Source organism: Hydra viridissima, unplaced genomic scaffold (assembly GCF_058129835.1).
Source record: "Hydra viridissima isolate aposymbiotic clone 2 unplaced genomic scaffold, HvirCarnegie_v1 scaffold_8, whole genome shotgun sequence".
Lineage (NCBI taxonomy): Eukaryota > Metazoa > Cnidaria > Hydrozoa > Anthoathecata > Hydridae > Hydra > Hydra viridissima.
In genome coordinates this window covers 2326068-2341186 of record NW_028324307.1, presented here as the reverse complement: position 1 = coordinate 2341186, position 15119 = coordinate 2326068, and the positions used below count along the sequence as shown (strand labels likewise).

The following is a 15119-nucleotide window of genomic DNA, read 5'->3' as shown; positions in this document are numbered from 1 at the left end:
TAGAGTTGAGTAGCTCAACGATACACAACGATATCTTTAGTTCCATTGATCCTTTGAAATTGAGTAGTATTTTGAGCCTAATCGATCATCTAATCATTATCCAATTGAAAATATTTTTCATGGATGGGCAGAAAAATGTTAACCACGTATATAACATTCCTTGCGATTTATTCATGAAATTGGTCGAACCAATGCCTAAATAAGTCAGAGCATTTTATGAAGCTAAAGAAGGCCACTTTAAACACTAACATTTTATTGCGTCTATTTTTAATTCAGACTTGAATTGTTGACGTTATCGTTTGAGTCTGTTTTATTTTTTGCTTTAAATAATAAAGAAAGAAAATAGTTTTGTTGAAATCTAAATGCGTCCTGCATAAATAACGAAAATATTTCTGCAGTATTTACGGCGAAATCAGATTTGTATTACAAATAAGAAGAATCATAACCATGGTTTAAAAAGGCCACAACTTATATTTCGGTTGAAATAAGAAACCAGGGGCCAATGCTATAAACATAAAAAACGAAGTTTTTTCCGTAAAACACGAAGTTTTTACCGTAAAAAGCGAAGAAAAAAAAAGTCCATTGCTATAAACATTCAAAAAACTCCGTTTTTAAGATAAAAACTTCGCTATTAAATCCAATGCTATAAACGAACAAGGGAATCGCCTTTTCAGATAAAAAATGCGTTTTTTCGAAAAAAAACTTCAGATAGATTTTTGATCTCAATTTTAGATATTTTCTTCGTGATTTTTGGCGGCCATTGTTGGAACAACGTTAGCGCTTCAAAATCATTGAACATTCTTTGTTTGTGTTTTTATGCAGATATTTTATAGATAAAGCTTAAAAGGATTTTGGTAACTTCATAATAAACTAATTACTTAAAATCTGCATTTAATCGATTATTCAGTTCCTTGTTGTGCTTCGTTAACAATGCATGCATGAATTTAAAATTCCATACTTATTTATGAAGGTTTTCGATAGTAATTCTGGTTAAACAAATTTTTCATAGTGTTTGACTAAAGAAAAGTATAAAGAGTTGATAAATATGCCATATAATACACAAATACACAACAAAATAATACACAAATACACAACAAAATAAAATGCTGTTTAAAGAACTTAAAATGTTACTAGCAATAAAGATCAGAGAAAACAAAGAGGTTCTTCTTGGGAAGCTTAGTATGTTTTAATTAGCAAACTATTTAAATAAAAATATGTATTGCTACATTATATTTTATATATATATATATATATATATATATATATATATATATATATATATATATATATATATATATATATATATATTTACAAATGTTATAGTATAAGTATGTAATATATAGTATATATTAACATAATATAAGTATGTAATCAATCAATCATATTTCTAAATAAAGATTTTACATTCGAGTTTATATACAAATAGTTATAAACTAATGTAAAGTAAGCTACTAACAGTGCTAATGATATATAACAAGGGTAATAATAATGGCAATTTAATCATTCTATTCAAAAACAGCAGAGATATATTACAGTATATAAAATTAACAGTGATAACATGATGTAATGTATAGTATATATCAATTTTATATATATCTAATATATATATATATATATATATATATATATATATATATATATATATATATATATATATATATATATATATATATATATATATATATATATATATGTAAATATATATATACTTCCAATAGTTTTATTAACTTAATGCACTAACATTGAAAATAGCTTCTCCTACACTGTATAATACGATAAATTGTGTTGGTAAAGATTCCATGACAGTCTCTGAGAACATGAAAAAAAACATTTGTGCCAATAAAATGAAGAAATGCTTAGTATAATGTTGCAAATTGCTTAGTATAATGTTGCAAATCATCTTTAAGCCTAGTTTCTAAAAAATCTAATACAGCTCTTGAGACTCGATACTGCTCTCGAAAAACGTTGTCAGAATCATCTTCGTTAAAAAAGCGACCATTAAACTAAAATGATATTGAAAAACAAAACAAAAATATAATTTCTGCGCCTATTTAGTTTGATTTCTGATTTTGTTCGATAAAAAATCATTAAATATATATATATATATATATATATATATATATATATATATATATATATATATATATATATATATATATATATATATATATATATATATATATAGTAATTTTAAGTAATGTTTTAAACACCAACCTCTCGAGGCAATCGGTGGCGAAGCTAATTTTCTGCAACTTCGAAATCTAAGTCTTCGCCCGAAAAAATTAAATTCATGTTCCTACTTTAATTTTACACAGCTTTTTTAAACACCAAATACTAGAATGTAAAAATATTCATAAAAGTAGAATAGACAGCACAGCATACTTAATGACTAATAAAATTCATTAATTAGGCCTAATAAATAAAAATTACAATAAAAATTACTATTATATAACTACTATGTATTACGGATAAAAAAGTTCGTGAATTTTAGTGACGTATACGTTTTATGCTTTATAGCAATGGCCGAAAAAAATACAAACAGCGATAAATTCTTCGAGATTACGAACTTTTTTTCGTACGTGAAAAATTGCGTTTTTACGAAAGATTTTTTTTCTCGAAAAAAACTTCGAATTGTTTATAGCATTGGCCCCAGGTCATAATTTTTGTGGCCACAAAACGCTCTAACTTATGTAGATCATAACTTGTCCATAGATTAATGGGAAAAAACCTTTCAGTCTTAAGCAGTGCTGCTCATTCGAAGAGAACCAACCGATTTAGTTAACAATTATTATCTTTGCATCATGTCTCTGAACGACAAAAATCTTGTAAGGAAAAAAATGTTGTTTTTGCAATATTTAAACATCAGCAGATCTAACAAGAGATTTGGATTTTTTATGTTCATTATTGTAGTGAAATCTCATGTCAAGTGATGTTTATATCTCCATGTCAAGATTGTTACAAAGATCTTATTCCATTCTTTAAGAGGGAAAGTGGTATAGCTGTTTGAAACAATATCTGTGGTTTAATGTCAAGCACCAACATAAACTATTATCCAAATAAGTGAAGTCGTCCGTTAGTGACTCCAATACAATTCTTAATGCTATATTACTGCATAATGCAAATCAGCTATTTGTTTATGCTGCAATAAAAGAAAGCAGTTATTTTACTTGGTTTTCAGGTGGATTTATTAGTTGAACTTTAGTTTGGAATCATAAACGAGTCGTCTGGTGAAGTTAATAAACGAAAGCAGGTGAAAAGTTAAATGGATCATCGAGAGATACATTTTTAAACGAAGCCAATCTTATGTTTGCAATCATCAGCACACAGATCCACTTTCCATATCTTAACTTAGATTTCAACTAAAAATTTACAAGCTCTAAATTATTGGGGTGAACAATTTAAACACAAGGATGAATGCTGGAGCATCGCGTGAAAAAATTTAAAATTAAGTTTTTTCTAACAACCTACATCATGCTAATTCAAAAAAAGATAAAAATTATTTAATTGATTCTTGCAAGTTATGACCTGCTATTAATTTTTCCTTTGCACAAAAATTTAAAAAAAAAAAAGTTATCAAAGCGATAGTTTTAATACTACAGCTAATAAAATTGATTATTGTAATTTCAATTGCTAAATAGAACGAGCCATAGTTTTCCTTATACAATCATTTTTTAGATGTTCTTCTTTTAATAATGGCATTGAAAAAACCTTATCCTCACTCAAGTATTAAAAACTTGATTACCACCCGTTGTACACGCGCTTTACACAATCTGTATTTTAACATCTTTTCTTAAATAGCTGCAAATTTATTAGTATTTTAAAAATTAGTCTCAGAAGTTTAATCCAAATTCTTAGTACTTTATGACCTTCGATACTTATAGAAACAATGCTTATGGCATCAATAACGTTTTAACCATTAGACTGTAAATAAATTGAAAGTACTTGATGAGCTTTGATGCTAATAGAAACAATGCTATAGAATAATTTTTTAACCATTATACTGTGAATAAATTACAAACAAAAGCAAATAAAATAAGAAATTATAATTTTTTTATCTAATGACAATTTAGTTTTAACTTTAGAGGAGCAAGAATGTTCGTTGAACTATAGAGGGGTGAATGTTCGTTTAACTTGAGTTAAAACAAAATAGTAAAATTGCTTTTTAAAATATTGTGACAATTGATTAATAAATTAAATTGCTCAATTAATGTGTTCCATATACAAAGCCACTTTAAGAAGTTTAAATAGCTTAATAAAATTTCCTGAGCGACAAAGTGTCCGATGGTGTGACCATTAATTAATTTTAAGAAACTCATAATTTAATCAACAGGTGAGTTAAGGTTGCACTATCAAAAATATAACTTTTTATTCTATGAACTGCTCAAACTTTTTTCCATATTTTGCAAACAAGTGATTTTTTTATAAAGTGGTGTTTCTTCGATATTTTGGAACAACCCTACTTTTCAACCCCCTCTTTTTTCATTTGTTATTCCATTTTTTTAGTAGAATATTTCCTAAAATCCTTATATTTCCCGTGTTAAATCACAAAAAGAGTCGCAATACGATACGAAGTGGGTTTGATTTGTCAGCTCGCTGGCTTCTAGTGATGGATTTTCACTGTTAACAACCGCATTGCTTGAAGATTGCAAAATATACTCTTGCTGGTTCGGAGATAAATATAGGGAATTCTCTGTTCCCGATTGGATGCTCGGAGTAAGAATTGCATTGTAAGCAAGACACTCTTGCGGATACATGAAGTACTGTATCGGGATGTATGGATGCGAAATTCTCCACTCGAGATGAAAGGGTTGTTTAGTGGAATCTTTTCCTTTAAACAAAAACAAACAAACAGAAAAAAACAATCAGGATAAGATTTTGGCTACTGGTAACAAAATTAAATGAAGTTTTTGATTATTAACGAAGTTGTGTGAATTTTGAGAATTTATATTAACATTAAAGTAGTGTTTCCAAAACGGAGGGTAGTTATCCCTCCCCCATCCTCCAACTTTTTAAAGAGGGAATGAAAATTAGTAAAATTTTTGGCTTTTGCAAAATTAGTTTCATTAAAATTGAACACAGGAACAAAGAACACGTGAAGCCAAATCGTACTATCTATAACTGAGCTAGACATTAAAAACCTTTTGTGCAAGAAGCAAACTCATAAGTCGGATTAATTGTTTTAAATTTAAATTAAAAAAGGTTTCTTTGAACATGGAATATTTTTCTTCAAACTTACAACTACAAGTGCTACGGAGGAATGACATTTATATTTTTCTAAAAAAAGTTAAAAGGAGAGGATTGAACAAAAAAAGTTTTGGAACCACTACATTAGAGAGATCATGTTAATATCCTAAAGACTATGTGAAGCTATGCTTGATTTTTTAAAATGTAACTTTTAAATGTCAAAACGTAGCACAAGTATTAGCATCGTAATTAAGAAAATAAAAAAATTTAAATTAAACTTTTAAAAATAAAAAAAGATTATTAGATATATAATTTTTTATGGTTTATGGCGGCATGGCCATAATAATTTAAAAGTAACAGATTTATCTTGATCAAATACATAAAAAAGGTAGCTGATATTATTTGGTTTTTATACTTGATAATGGAAGGAAAATGACCTTTAAGAACTTATATATAAAGTTCAAATTTAGATATAGGATAAGATCATTTATCTTTAAGATAATATTTATTTAAGTTAAGGGCAATGCGTTCTCAGTTTATGGCAAGATAAAACGTGCTTAAGTACATTAAAAATAATAACTGCTTCTATTATTTTATATTTGTTGATATTACATATACACATGTTGGTATTACATATACACAAAAGTAAATAAAAGTTTATGTTCTATTAAAATGGAAACTTTATATTTGTATATAAAATTTTCTTTGCTATTGCCCTGAACTTATTTTGTATGGGTTCTTTTTTCTTTTAACTGCTTAATGTGTACACTTAAAATAAAATACTAATTTATCTATATTGAAATGAATATTTCATACTTTATTTTACAATCAAACAATATGTAAAAAGAATAAAAAACCAATAAGAGAACAAAAAAAAAGTTATATGGCCTCACTCACCTGAATTGTTCAATCCATAGTTTGATGATGTCATAAATGGCATTCCCGTTTGGCTGGTAAGTATTGGATATTGTAGGTTGTTATTTTGGTTATCGAACGAAACTGAACTTTGAAGAACGTTTTTTATTTTCTGCTTTATGTTGCATCGTCGTTTCACATGTTCTACAAATAACAAAAAGAGCTTAAAAAAAAAGTAAAGTTTCTATCTTTTTTTTTAAAAGAAAATAATAAAAATAATAAGGCGATTAAGAAATAATTTTTAAGATCTTTTAACGAAGAACCAATTTTAACCTTACCTAGTAAATCGTCTCGCCCTTTAATGAAGTATGGGTGTTTAAACACTGCTTGTGGCCATTGATTTCTATCCACATATCGTAATATGGTCAAAAACTCTTCGTCTTTTTCGAATTGTACTTTATGAAATCCGTACAGATTTAACTGCCTAACAAAAGATTTCATTGATTCAGTTTTAAATATCTTCGCTTTGCGTCGGTGCAATATTCTTTGCTCAAAGTAGTTTTCAATTGGTATAACAATATACTGACCATCCTCACTCCAATGAATGACTGAATTAAACTCTAAGCTATTGGATAAAAGTAACCACAAACGTTTAGGGAATGATTTGCCGGCATATATCTGTGAAACTCCTTCAATCTCATCGTTGGACTTTTCGCAATCTTCCTAGAAAAATGAATTTTATGTGTTTAATGTTTTAAATTTTAAAATCGATATATTTATTTAAATATGGACAAAAGGAAGATTTTAAATATACTGCTTATTAATTGGCATTCATAATATAGTGTTTATATTACTTTTGGCATTATTGCAAATCATTTGGGACTGCTCCAGCAACATTTATTTGGGAGAAAGTAATAATCTAATAAATGATTTTTTCAATGTAACTTACAGATGGTTACGCTTTAGAGCATTCAAAGGTTATAGCAAATTAAAAAATTCTTTTTACCCATAATTTTTTAATTATACGTAACAAAAGCGCCAATCCGATTGACTGCTATTTAACAAGCAGCAGAGCATTTTCTTCTATTCTTTGTTCGAAAGATGAAAAAGAACAAAAGATCGAGAGAAGAACATTGGGTATTCAAAATTATCAAAAGTTTTTAAAACGAATAAACTAAAAATCTCACCATCAAGCTAAATTCGTTTTTTATTACTGGCAAGCTAAACTCTTTAAAATATCTTTATAAAGTATTGTGACTTCTTTTTTAGATCAAAAATGAGTCGATTTCTCGTAAATGTTCCGAGCAATCTTAAAAAAACAAAATTATATGCAATGGCCTTAAAATTCTGGCGCTGTAAGTATTCGAAATTCGAACTATTTTAAAATTTTGTAACTATTTTGATTCATGACGTTCTTAAACGCATCACATGGTGATAAAAACAAGGACAAAAATTTCATTCTTCTTAATAATGAAGAGTTCTGAGTGTTGTTGGGCCTCGATCTTGATATAAAAATAATGCCTTTAATGTTTAATAACAGTAAATGAAATAATCTCCTTTCATTCGTTATACGATTTCGTCGTTTCTTTTTTTTTATCACATATAATACATTGTGTTTTAAATTTATTCAGTAATACAGGTTATCTTAAAGAAGAAGGAGGCTGATCTGAGCGAAAACAATAACCAAATGAACTCTTAAAAAACGGAATTTTTCATACTAGGCCTATTAAAATGTACAGGGAAGAAAATGACTACTTTATTTTTTTTTTTGCTTTTAGATGCCTTTGTGGAAAATTCTAGAAATTTAATTACAATTGATACATTTAAACAAAACTATGGAACACTCTGAAATCAGCATAGAATTTATTTTGCCAAGCACCTTGCAGTTGAAGTTAAAACAAATCTTGGTCACCTATTTTCCGAATAAATTTTGATATACAACGTGCGTGGTTCTCCTCTCTTCACCATGTAAGAGTGCAATTCACTGGTTTTTAACAAAACCCATTTGACTCTAGTGCTATGTATCACTAGATACATAACAGTGGTGTTGAATCGCTCTTAAATTTAGGCATCTAGTATTGTGGAAGATCAGAGAATTGAGGTTTTAACATTTTCTTTTTTTCTTGCCCAAATTTTATAATGATAGTTGAAAATATCACACCACGAAACCACAACTTCATTAATTTTTCCATCATGTACCGTAAAAATAGATCTGATACTGTTTTTGTTGTGAGAAAATTGATTTAAGTCACTCGTTTATTTTAAAAGCTGTCTTTTTTATGTTTACTTAAGGTACATGGGTGAAAATATAGTAAAAATAGAAAATTTTAAGGCATATGTTTTAAAGTCAATTTAACGATGCAGAAAATTCTTATGTAATTTGTTTTATAAAAAAAGTACCGAAGTTTTGTAAGTTTCCATTTTAAAACAGTGAAATCAGAACTCAAATTTTTGGTAACGACGCTCCAAGCAACCACTTTTTACTCATTAAAAGACTCTAAAAATATTTCTTGATACCTTAAAAACCCATGGTTGGTTGCTGTTAAATCATTGCATCATTTTATTGATATGTAACTACTTGCATAAAATTCACGAAACTGCTTAGTATTTTACTTTAGGCTTTTGTTATTAATATTCGAAGGAAATAGCAAGTTAATAATATTTGCTTATGTTTATAATCGCTGTTTATATTTTTCAATCAATAGGTTTTCATATCTTGTCTTTTTCTTTTCTTTTTCTTTTTATAAGGATATTATACAACAACAAAAACAAGTCGAGCTTTGTTATAGTTAGCTTAATTGGCTTCGTGTGTTTTTTTTGTCTTTTTTTATCGTAGTTATAATTATGATGAACATCAACAACGAAAAATTGGAGCTTTGTTATGCAGAAAATCTGGCCACTCCAAAGCATTTTCTAGATGCTCATTTAAATGTAACTAACATACAAAAAGCAAGATCAAGAGATTCCTCCTTCTACATCACCTAGCACTTCTTCTGGAAAGAAAAGAAAGTTATCATTTTTATAAAGAGGTTCACTAACAAGATACAACAACAAGTTAACAAATGTTCTCACGTACTCCCAAAAAATGATGTAAACATCAAATTGAAAAAATAAATGGTACAACATTGCATAACTATAAAAAAGGATTAATTATTGTTATCTGTAAAACAATAAAGTCTGTTTTTTTTAGGTTAAGTGATGACAATTTGTTAGAAAACTGTCTTCATTGCAAAACACAAAACAACAATCAGTTGCTAACTGGAATGATTTGGAATCAATGTCAAAAAGATATCATCTACATTTGTAAAAACGACTGTTGAGATGAGGTGAAGCTTTTACCGTCGTTAATTTTAATGGCAGATCAACTGGAATTCTAAAGATTCTCGAAGGCTTAGGTGTTGTTCCTGGATTTTATGCAATTGAGTTCTGTTTCAAATAAAAACTGATGAGTAAAATCAACGGAAAAAAAATCCCTTGATAATGTTAAAAAGCAGAGAAAGCATATTTTACCTGTGGATAAAGGTTTTTTAAATGCTAACTAGTGGCCTTCAGGCTAAAAAAAGAGGTTATCTGTTGTTTTTTGTTTTTTACCAAGGTTTAATTACCTGTATATCATAATTGCGTCAAAAAATGAAATAAAAATAGTGAGAAAGTTTTTGGTTTTTCACCCATTCCGAGATCTACACTTACCGATTTCGGAATTGGAATTTCCTAGATAAATGCATTACAAAAACTTTAATCGATCCGAAAACGAAAATAAATAACAAACCCACACAGTTTTTTTTGACAATTTTTGAAATGTTAAAACTTGGCTAGAGATTTCATAAATTATCTGGTCAAATCTCACCAAGAAACCAAAAATACTTCGCTTATTGTCAGATTAAAAAGCCTGAGTACGCCTTTGAAAGTAAGTTAGTGGCAGCTTAAAAAGCAATCAAAAGAACTCTTCAAATCAATAAATAAGACTGTATTGAGAGAAACATGTTAAGTGCTGCGTTTTCAAACATAAATCACAGCTCACTTGTTATGTTGTCACTATAAAAATTTAAAAGCGCGTAGTTAAAATGGAGTAGGCGTGTTTCGGAATCACGATGAGTTTTGATTGAAACAACACCATCTTACAAATCAAACTAAAATTTTAAATTTCTAGATCTTATATAAATTTTTATTTAAGTGTCAAAGATGATTTTGAACACAGCGAAAAGTGTTTTTAAAATTCATCTAGATATACTTCCTTGAATACTAATCATAGCGTATAGTCGCTAAATTACTTGCTGAAAATGGGAGTCATCGTTTACATTTCGAGTGTTTCAAGTAGTACCGAGGTACTTTTTATTTTTCATTCCATTTTTAATTTAAAACTAAAAGTGAACAAAGCCTTCATAATTTTTCAACTTAAATTAATGATAATGAGTAAACCCTTTAGATACGAAAACACTATTTTTGTTCTAGTGTTTTAAAATGCTTTTTCTCCTCTTTCTAACTACTTTTTGCTTGTTCAAAGAAAAAAATTTTCTTCGTATAGAACTCAACTTTAATTGTTAGATTAAAGTAAGTTAAGGACCTTGCATGATGTTGAAGCTAGTTATTTAAATATTGCCTGTTTAATCTAAATAGAAATTCAAATTTTGACAACTGTATAGTAAGAAATACTTTATTATAAATGGAAAAACTATTTTAGATTTTTAGCCAATAAGTTTGAAATTTAAACTTAAAAAATTATTTGCAAAAAGTTGTTGTTTTTCAACTAAAAGTATATATACTTAGTTATTATATTTTAACTTTAGTTATTGTACTTATTAATTTATATTTTTGATTGTTATAAATCTTGTGAGTATTATAGCTGTGTAAACTTCTTGTGATAAGCAATAATATATTTACATAACATTCATTTCTGAAGCATTAACCAATAGGTACTATGTCAATGAATGAATAGTTTAACTTTTTTATATAAAATTTTACGGTCGATATCCAGGTAGGACTATTTTCAGCAAATAGAAAACTATATTGTTGTTTTTTAACTAGAAGTATATATACTTAGTTAGTTTTGCTCTACTTGTGAGCAGCTCTTATGTTTAAATTGTATTTTTAAGGTCAAAATCAAAATTTGATACTTTTTTCTTTTCTTAAAAAAAAAGGAACAAAAGAAATGTCAGTTATCTTATGCCCCAAATGTTTATATTTGTATGTAATATAATGTAAGTTATTGAAGATATAAACTAGATGTTCAAGGTTCCACCAAATTCGTATGTAAAATGTGGTGTTATTTTTTGAAGAGGTAAACTATGTGTTCAAGCTTCCACCAAGTTTGAGATGATTTTTAAGATACAAACATGTTCAAAAATTTAAAATTGCAATATAAAAGTTATCAATATGAAAAGTTTTTTTTTTTTTTTAGTATCTTATTAAAATTTTTAAATATTTAAATTTTGAAATTAGAATTCATATTCTGAAAAGTTTTTAATATCTTACCATGTATTAATACAGGAAGCCTTGGTTTTAATTGTGTGAAATCAAATAGTTTTAATTGTAGAAAAGTACAATTTACTAATTTTAGTTTATGATTTTTAGCTCAAGAAGCATCAGCAGAAAATAACAATGGTTTTAGATGGAAAAAAAATACCATATGAAGTAAAAGATATTTCATCTTCTGAAGATGCAAAGCATGAAATGAAAAGTTTAGCAGGACCAGACTCTTTACCACCTCAAATTGCAAATGGTAGCCAATATTGTGGTGTAAGTTGTTTTTACTAACATTTACTTTTAAAGAATTGCAGTCTATTTTTATTATACCCCCTTATGAGTTAATTTTCACACAATTTCAGTCTGTAACTTGAATCATTTTATTGTCTTTTTTTTTTTTTTGTATTTTGCAGGACTTTTTTGGGTTTGATGAAGCTGTTGAGTCAGAAGAACTAGCTTTATTTTTAAAACTTTAGGCTGGTTATTATTTTTTGTTTTGTTTTGTATAATACATGTTTTTTCATTAAATTTTTATTTTTTGTTATAAATCTTGTAAGTATTATAACTATGTAAACTTCTTGTACTAAGCAAAGATATATATTTACATAACACTCATTTCTGAAACATTAATTAAAGATACTATGCAAATAAATGATTAGTTAGACTTTTTTACAAAAAATTTTTTTGGTTGATATCCAGTCATGACTACTTTCTACAAATTGAAAAACTCTCAGATTAGAACATGCAAGGGTGGAACAGAATAACCTTATTTTACACAAAGTTAATAACTTTCCAGGTATTAGTTGAATAATTACCAATTTTATCACCTAGACTATTTTAACTTCTGTGATTCTACTGGTGATATTAGTATAACTGTTAGGAGATAAGGAGCAACTGAGCTGTATAACAACAATACATTTTGCATGATTATTGAATCTTATTTAAGTCATGCTTCGCTTTTGTTCGGCTCGACTAATTTTTCCCGATATCTGTAATAGTATATAAAGGTTTTTGTCGAATTAGTTTACGGTTCTCCATTTTCTTTTTTATTACTAAGTAAATGGCAATAGCAGTTCTCATGACAACAGCATTTGTATATTCTCCTTTTAACAAATTTGATATTGCTGAAGCTGTTGAAGATATTTAAATGAGTGTCTTGCCTTTAAGTAAATAAATGGGCTGTATATGGAAAAGAGACTTCTGGTTTGGTTTCTGGATTACACACAAAAAAAAAAGTTCTCTGAGCAGTCATCCCAAGCCATTCTTAAAACAATTTAAGTAATTTTATGAACAATTTTTAAAATAACTTGGTTACTGACCTGATATTCAAAAAGATTAAAAGTTTTAGAAAGACCACGCGTACTTTTTTTTTTTTTTTTTTTTTTAATTTTTAGGTCTACCACGGTCTGATGTTACTATAAAATTATAAAATACAAATTTCTTTTTTTTTTTTTTCTCTGTAAAAAAAAAAAAAAAAGAAATTAGATTTTAATTAAAAAACTTTTTAAATAGAAATTAAAAATTAATTTTTTTTTCTTAAAATAAAAATATCAAACAGAAAACTGTGCAGTCTATTTTATAGAAAATCAGCTATTAGATTTTGACTCGTTTTATTTTGCTCATTCTATTACTATTATTTTTTTACACAACCGAATTTTTATTTTAAATATTGTTTTGCAAATATAGGCAATCTGTTTGTGTTTGCCAATGGCTTTATAACAAGGTTGGATTATGGAGGTTTCAGCTTCCTTTTAAAACAAATCAAAGAAATTTTGGGAAGTTATAAAAAAAAAAAACTCCATTTAAAATATGTTGACTCGAGGAATTATAAAGAAATTTTAATTGTTTTATGTACTTTCAAAACAAAATTTTTCTCGTATTCTTTTGAAAACAAAATGGTGTACTCAATTGGTAATTTACTAATAGGTAATATAAAAATGTTAATAACTTTTTCCGTTCACTTTACATTTTTCTAAAAATGTCAACTATGTTAAGTTATGTTGACCGAAGTAAAAATTTTGTGTTTAATAACAAAAAAATACAACCTCTGATTATGACATTCCTGTTTTTCGGATAACATTATTACCTTAGCAAAATTTCAATTTTTCGACGTAATGGAGTACAAAAAAAATCTGATAATTCATACTACGGTATATATATAAATATATACACAAGTTTGTCACATTCTCGTTTAATTTTTTCAATGAACTTGAAATGCCACTAAAGATAGCGAATTGCCAGGTTGAAGCAGTTACTGAGTTGCCCGGTAATTTTGGGAGCATACCTTTTAGTGAAATTCCGTCTCCTCCTTCACATCAAACAAAATTTTTTTTTTTTTTTTAGCAAAGTGCTTTTTAAATTTTTAACAAAAATAAGGGCCAGAATGTGCTGTGTATCACTGAGCAATATTTTGATAAAGGTTTCGTAGTTTTTCGATACTAAAGAAGTATTCTTTCAAGTATTTTTTCGAACAATTTTTGCTCCTAACTCCTTGTTCAAATAGAGAGCCAGCATAAAAAATATTGAAATCGTCATGAATTCCCTAGTAAATGTAATCATTAGAGATTAAGTTCTCAAGAGAGCTTAAATTTGGAAATATAATCTTTTATTCCTCAATTTCTTGTATTTTTCTTAAATAAAAAAATTGAGAAATCTTAATTTTATCTTAATTTTCATCTTAATTTTTTTTATCTTAATATTTATTTTAATTCAATCTTAAATTTTAAGATTGTTTTGTATAGATTTTGATTACACTAATTTATTAATTTTTTTTTTTTTTTTTAAATTTTTTTTTTAAATATTGTTTAAAATCTTTTATATGCTCATTTATTTTAAAACTTAACACCTAACGTTTCTTTCATTTGAATGTTTTTGTGTTTAAATGAAACATTCGCATAGAATATGTGATCATTACATCCAAGGATTATTTCAGAAATATCTGGAAGTAAAGACTTGTGCAGATTGTAATTTTGTGGGATACTTTGAGGAGAGCTTTTTGCTTAATTGAGCAATACCATTTTATATTATTAAGAAGGGAAAAAAAAATCACAGCAAATAAGAAATAGCGTCATGTATGTACACGCGCAGACGTTTTCATATCTGTCAAGTAAATAAAAGATTAGTTGACATAGAAACAAGAAACAAACAATAGTTAACAAATTTCTATATAAAACGTAACAAAGTAACGAAGATAAATAAAGAAAACTACAAAAAAAGCTCAAAAAATTTCTCTTTTTAAGAAAAGCCAATGGAACCTTTATCAGTTTCATGAAGATTTACAAAAAGTGAAATCGTTAATTCTAAATTAATTATTTACGATCTGGTAGTAAGAAGAGTTTATATTATTTGCATTTAGAGATTTAGTTTACGTTTTATTGACATTTAGAAGAATGAATAAAGATTGTTAAATACTTTAACCATTACATGTTAACAAGATTTTTATCGCAAAAACCATATAAATTCCTCACAATATTAAGTAGCCTGTAAATATGCATTAAGATGAAAAATTAATGTTGACTATCAAATTATTAAACACATAAACTGTAAGTAAACTAAAATCGATTTTACTTTAATTTGATCATTGCAATTAAACAGTCATTTTCTTGATATTGAGCCGT

The 15119-nt window shown here is 27.2% G+C and overlaps 2 protein-coding genes and 1 long non-coding RNA gene across 5 annotated transcripts; 2 read left to right on the top strand and 1 right to left on the bottom strand.

Annotated features, from left to right (window-relative positions):
* Window positions 1-3971: 3971 nt before the first annotated feature.
* Window positions 3972-7394, bottom strand: LOC145186827 (uncharacterized). 3 transcript variants are annotated; one of them, XM_090096220.1, is made up of 4 exons: window positions 7227-7394; window positions 6378-6762; window positions 6082-6243; window positions 3972-4828 (listed from the first exon to the last, which is right to left on the bottom strand). In XM_090096220.1, the coding sequence occupies exons 1-4, from the start codon at window positions 7227-7229 to the stop codon at window positions 4524-4526; spliced, it is 855 nt and encodes a 284-aa protein (XP_089952346.1). In that variant the 5' UTR covers window positions 7230-7394; the 3' UTR covers window positions 3972-4523. The 3 variants fall into 3 exon arrangements, with proteins under 3 accessions (XP_089952346.1, XP_089952345.1, XP_089952347.1); XM_090096219.1 differs by lacking the exon at window positions 7227-7394 and adding an exon at window positions 6894-7166 and having other exon boundaries at window positions 4009-4828; XM_090096221.1 differs by lacking the exon at window positions 7227-7394 and adding an exon at window positions 6989-7163 and having other exon boundaries at window positions 4009-4828.
* Window positions 6154-9681, top strand: LOC149884493 (uncharacterized). Its single transcript, XR_016455061.1, has 4 exons — window positions 6154-6274; window positions 7309-7394; window positions 7818-9156; window positions 9230-9681. It is a non-coding gene; the product is annotated as an uncharacterized LOC149884493 (long non-coding RNA).
* Window positions 9682-10200: 519 nt separating this feature from the next.
* On the top strand, window positions 10201-12117 carry LOC145186750 (SH3 domain-binding glutamic acid-rich-like protein 3). The gene is made up of 3 exons (XM_090096222.1): window positions 10201-10364; window positions 11611-11775; window positions 11916-12117. The coding sequence occupies exons 1-3, from the start codon at window positions 10320-10322 to the stop codon at window positions 11976-11978; spliced, it is 273 nt and encodes a 90-aa protein (XP_089952348.1). The 5' UTR covers window positions 10201-10319; the 3' UTR covers window positions 11979-12117.
* The last annotated feature ends 3002 nt before the right edge of the window (window positions 12118-15119 follow it).

Bases quoted from the DNA above. Each gene is read 5' to 3' on its own strand.
- LOC145186827 (XM_090096219.1), bottom strand. The intron at 6,244-6,377 runs GTAAGGTTAAAA...TGTTATTTGTAG, and splicing joins AGGGCGAGACGATTTACTAG to AACATGTGAAACGACGATGC. The intron at 4,829-6,081 runs GTGAGTGAGGCC...TTTTGTTTAAAG, and splicing joins CTATGGATTGAACAATTCAG to GAAAAGATTCCACTAAACAA.
- LOC145186750 (XM_090096222.1), top strand. From the start codon at position 10,320: ATGGGAGTCATCGTTTACATTTCGAGTGTTTCAAGTAGTACCGAG. The intron at 10,365-11,610 runs GTACTTTTTATT...TATGATTTTTAG, and splicing joins GTGTTTCAAGTAGTACCGAG to CTCAAGAAGCATCAGCAGAA. The intron at 11,776-11,915 runs GTAAGTTGTTTT...TGTATTTTGCAG, and splicing joins ATGGTAGCCAATATTGTGGT to GACTTTTTTGGGTTTGATGA.